Source organism: Morone saxatilis, unplaced genomic scaffold, assembly GCF_004916995.1.
Source record: "Morone saxatilis isolate NCDOM2014 unplaced genomic scaffold, NCSU_SB_2.0 Contig16, whole genome shotgun sequence".
Classification (NCBI taxonomy): domain Eukaryota; kingdom Metazoa; phylum Chordata; class Actinopteri; family Moronidae; genus Morone; species Morone saxatilis.
The window spans coordinates 4694823-4700465 of NW_023339718.1; the positions used below are offsets into that span (position 1 = coordinate 4694823).

Here is a 5643-nt window from a genome sequence, read left to right on the forward strand (position 1 = left end):
ATGTGGCTTCAGACTGGATAAACAGTCAATGTATGACAGCTTCTGGCAGACAACCACAACACGACCGGTAAAACGCAGCGTTACCTGAATAACATGACAGATTTCTCTGAGAAACATTTGGGATCATGTAACAAAACAACTCTACATAAAGAACATAGAGATATAGTTCATACACTGTTTAAAGGGGGTTTGTTATATATTAAAGCTTTAATGCCACTGGGTCAGATTCCCCTTGATATCAATGATGAGGCAGTGAAAACACTACCACTTTTGTCCACAGGGGGCGCCAGAATCAACACAAAAGTAAAGTTCTGTGATGCTGCTTCAATTAGCATTAAATCCCACATCATAATTTCAGCACTATTAATGTGAAACAAGGAGAATTTGAAAGCAGCTTCTTATTTTCCAACTCAGAATCACTGGTTTTAGAGGGTGGGGATCAGAGAGATACCAGAACCTGGTATTTAATGGACCCCGGGGCTAAATTATTAAAGACTGTAGGATCAGTAAGCGTCAACGTTATTGGGGAAATAAATGCTCAAACGTCTGGTTACACTTCACTAGAGTTGGAGAAGTCTTTTGAATATAAGGGAGGAAACGGGTAATATTTCCAAACATCTAGTGAAAGTAATTCACATGCACACGTAGAAATTTACAGTTTTAAAGCGCCTAGTACAGGATCAATAAAATCTTAAAGACACCCATCTCCAGGGGGTAATTTTCTGAGGATGATCTTAGGATTGTTGCTTAATTATTAAAGGAAAAAGTTCTATCAGTCCTCAAGCAAAAACTTTCCTTCCATGTCCAAACTTATTTAACTAATAAGTTTAATAGATCAGCATCACATTGGATTTTTAGGTGTGCGTATTTCCTTACAGCTCTTGAGTGCATGTTGAGGGCTTGTCCATACGGTGACCTTCCTTCAGCAGCTTGAACAGCTCCTCCACGGGGACGCCGGGGTACGGAGAGCCCCCCAGGGTGAAGATCTCCCAAAGCAGCACCCCGAATGACCAGCTGAAAACAGACGGGAGCCAGTAAGATTTTCCGCACGACTAAACGTTTTCCCCACATTCCACCACGACTCGAATGTGCAAAAGCAAACGACACCTGATACTCACACATCGCTTTGGTGCGTGTATATCCGGTCAAACAGAGCCTCGGGAGCCATCCACTTGACTGGCAAACGACCCTGCGGAAGAGGAATGCGTGTTACGGCCATCTGCAGCGTTAGGTACAGTGTTTACACTTCAGACACGGCGTGCAAACACATATCGTAAAGACGTTCACACTGCAGCCTCACAGCAGCGGCTCTCTTTAGTGCTTTAGTTGCTTCTATCTGAATCTCTGTGGTTTGGAGTTTAGTTTTACTCGTGCTTTCCTGTTTGGACTTTCAGATATCAACTTTAATTTAAAGTTTACTGATCAATGTGTAGAGTTCCTATTAAACCGAACACTTCCTGTTGCTGCTGCTTCACATTAAAAGATCTCCACTGGCGGACCGGTGGGATGCTTCTATTGTGAAGAATTGACAGCTTATGGTACTTGTTTCTCACCAAATTAGGAAAGCTTCATTAGCGATGCTATTCTTCAATAAAAAACAGATCTAATCTAGAGTTGGGAGTGATCCATCTGACCTAATTCGCATGTTAGATATCTAATTCAGATTCCACACAAGCCAAAATGTTGCAGCACACATTAATGTATTAACAAAGATATCCAGTAGTCTCCATATTTTTCTGTCTCCCAGAATTTTCTGAGTAACTGAGTGAGCTAGTAACAGTTGGCCAACTCATCACGTCTTTAGTTTGGAGATATTTTAGTCTCAAAACAGAGAAAAACAGGACAGCAACTTGTGATGTGTGTAAGGCCGACAGTCAGAGGGGTAGAGGTTGTTTTATTGGCATCAGTATGTGCAGATACCCAAATTCAGATATCAGATTGGAACTGAAAAACTGTACATCTTTAGTCTAATCCACTGGTTCCTGTCGGTATGATTCTTAAAGTAATACAGGGAGAATCGTATCTTATAGAAGCCTGTAGAAGCTTGCAGGCGTTTCTCGGCATTGGCTCAGTGTGACTACTACTATGCACAAACTGAACTGAACACTCACATTGGTGGTCTTCTTATAGTAATCAATGTGGTGGATATCTCTTGCCAGGCCGAAGTCAGCTATTTTCATCACGTTGTCGTCCGTTACCAAAACGTTGCGAGCGGCGAGATCTCTGTGGATGCACTGGACGGATAAACAAACAGACATTACTGGAACTGAAGGTCCTGGGAATCAGTGTGAATATTTACTGCTGGTTGTGCGTCACGGTTACCTTTTTGGAGGCCAAATACTCCATCCCTCGTGCCACTTGGTAAGCACAGGACACCAGGTCTTTGATGGACATGTTCTCCACAGGGACTTGGTCTGGGTTGTAGCAGTACTCCATGCCCGGTGGGCGCCGAGCTCGCAAGTACTCTCGCAAGTTGCCCTTGGATGCATACTCTACTATCACGTAGAGAGGACCTGGGAACAAGTGGAAGAAATACAAGAATAAATCATCATAAAATCATCTCCATACAATTTTAAATCAAGACGCCCCAAGGAGAGATGAGCTTCTCTTCTTCCTTCCTGTCTCCTTAGTTTCAGTGTTTGTGTGTGTCTGTTTCTCCTGTGAATGCTGTGTTGTCTGTGTTGTGATTGGACGAATATATCGGTTGATTTAAGTCCATTGCCGGTTGTTTCTTTGGCCTGATTTTTGTCATTTTATTCTGCTAATTTAATGGTCTGCATCTGAAGAAAGAGAGCGTATGCTCAGCGGTGCAGCACACACACTTAGCCAAGAACAAGTGAGAGGAAATACAGCTGTAGAGACAGAATATTTTTACATCTAACTGCGGTGAGTTAGGAGTTTATTTCAGCTAGTTTTGGGGTCTTTTTTGCCTTTATTTTGATATTTTGACAGCTCAAGGTAGATAAGGAAGGGGGGGGGATGGTGGGGACAAGAGAAGCGCAGTGCACACACGTGGGAATACATCAGCTAACGCCGGTTGCTGGACTGATGATTTTAACATGTTTTCTGTCATTAGTATCTGTATATATTGTGATCTCTTTTTTTTGCCGATTCATTCTATGCCCCGATCGCTTCAAGATCTCTAAGGTGGAGAGGAGGTTGTGGGTCTCTGTGGGCAACATTTGAAGTTGTTTCATCGTCCTCCTAGATCAAAATTCTTCACATATATTTTCATGTATCAGAAAAATATGGTATATAATATGATTTTGTTGGTTTGTTCTGTATACTCGACATCTATTGCAACTTTTTCCTTACCCGAATCGAGGGTAAAGGAGAGACTTGAATGTTGTACACTGAGGTAAACTGTGATTTTGGGCTGTATAAATTAAGTCTGATTTGACATGGGGATTATCTTGTAGAACAGAAATAATGGCAGTAGAAAGAAATAGTCGTAATCTTCATGCTGGGAGGCAGAGGATTCACAGACAATGCGTTAACCTTCACGTATTATAAATGCTTTGAGCATTGTGAATTAGTTGGCAACCCGTTGGTAAATAAGTGGAGTGAACAAAGAGCTCAGTGTGGAAGCAGCAGAGCGATGTGCCCTGCAGGGTCATTAGAGGTTAGTTTCCTTCAGCTTTTTTTTCGTCAGGGATGATTGGTGAGAAATGGCAGCAGCCGTGGTCGATTCAAACTGCGAGCTCGGAAGCTGGTGTCAGAATCGTTTACTCATGCTTTTATACACATCTCTCAAAGTACGGCAAAACAGAGGGACAGCAGTGTCTGTGTGTGTGTCTGGTGATGTGTGTGGTGGGTGTGTGTGGTGGTGTGTGTGTGTGTGTGGTGGTGTTTGGTGTGTTGTGGTGTGTGTGTTGGCCCTGAGCAGGCCGGGGCAGGTCAGTAACAGACCCCCGTCTGTCTGGACCTACCATCCTGTGTACAGGCTCCCAGCAGATTAATGATGTTCTTGTGCTTCCCGATGATCTTCATCATCTCCATCTCCGAAATCAGGTCTGACAGGTCTTTCTCTGTGGCGTCAGCTGGAGGGGAAGGGAAATAAATCACATTAGGCTAATTAGTCTTGTGTCCGTACTGTTTCTCATTTTTGACCTGTAGAGCTCTTCTTGCTGGCGTCTGGGTTCCACGACGAGGGGTAGTAATTGAAGTGTTCTTTACCTCAGGTGCTGTGGACCTCGAGCTCCTCCATCCACTCTGAGTGATGCTGTTTTCGTCCCTCCCGACCTGTCTTCCAGCGGCTTCCTCCTAATTGCTTGTCAGTGGTGTCAGGAGTATGAACTGGCCCCTCCCAGGATCCCCGCTGGAGCTTTCACGAGACAGGTACGGTCCTCGGATAAAACCTCCAGACAGGGAACAGGGCCAATGGCAGCCTATGAGGCTCAAAAAGGTGACCGTCTGAAAGGAAGGTTAGTTGGTTTGAAATAGTCAGGGCAGGGTTTCTGCAGGTCTAAAATCTAATAATCTGGAATTTTTGGCCCTCAAAATTGTCTTGAGATCAGGGGCACATTGCCGCCGCTGCACCTGGTGGCAAGGAAAATGCCTGAATGTTGAGTTAAATGTTGGGAAAAAAATGTACTTAGTAATTCCCCAGGACTTTCCCTTCATACTTTTATGCCCAGTATGGAAGAAGAAATAGCGTCTTCATATTGAAATTATTTTGTGTAATAAAGTCTTTAAATTTACCTTGTAATTTATATTTATACTTTACTATATTATGTTGTTTGTTATATATGTCAATTTGTATATCTGGGAGTGGTAACGAAATATTTCCCTCCATGGGATTATTAAAATATTTCTGAATCTGAATCTGAAACCGCAAGAAACCCGAGTCCCAGTCAGAGAAACTAAACTTGCACGGAGAAAAATGAATAAGTTTTCATTACTTGATTTATGCTTACAAGAGCAAAATCATACTGAGCCACAGATGGCAGAAGTCTAAAATTGCACTTGAATCAACTTGGCAAAGCATTTGAAAACCTATATTATACACACATATACGAGATTGGAGTTAACCAACTTCTCCCTCCACAGGACTACTGTCCTTCGTGAAGGGCCCGGGTGAAAGGTCTGCTTCGGGTCAGGTGGTGGATGGAGGAGGCGCCTGGTCTCGGACAAAGAGAAGCCAATGACCGTGGTCACCAAGGTTGCAGTGAAAATGTTTGAAATGTGAGTTCTTTTTAAAAGGTTGTGTTTGTTGCAGTAGACTCTTGCTGAATACTATTGGCTCTGCAGGAGGAAAACGCTCTTCAGTCTACAGTAATAGTGATTATTACCAGAAGCCTCAGGGAACGGAGAAACCTCTAACACTCAAAACTGGTGATGAGCAGAACTAGATGAGACATCTGCCATTGGATCCCCCAGCATCCTGGCGCAAATGGAGGCACAGAGTTAAAAAATTTATGATTAACCCCTTTGACATTCCCATATAAAACTAGTGTTCATTAAAAACTGCACGGGAGGAGTGAGGATGTGGAAAGTAGCATTATTGTTAGTACTTTTTAATGCTTTTCCCCCCCAGGAGGCTTTCTCCCAAGGGACAAACGCCAGCCCTGAGATAAGTTAGCGTAATATACTTTTGGCAAGGTGATTTTTGCGAGTGCCTTTCTGGGCCTCTTTCACCAACAC

At 43.2% G+C, this 5643-nt stretch overlaps 1 protein-coding gene across 1 annotated transcript in view; it reads right to left on the minus strand.

The window, feature by feature from the left end:
- The window catches only part of fgfr1a (fibroblast growth factor receptor 1a), a 30679-nt gene that overhangs the window by 2051 nt on the left and 22985 nt on the right, over positions 1 to 5643 (minus strand). Inside the window, 5 exon segments of the mRNA XM_035658163.1 lie at positions 877 to 1014; positions 1119 to 1189; positions 2112 to 2234; positions 2323 to 2513; positions 3930 to 4040. Coding sequence (XP_035514056.1) covers positions 877 to 1014; positions 1119 to 1189; positions 2112 to 2234; positions 2323 to 2513; positions 3930 to 4040 — 634 coding nt within the window.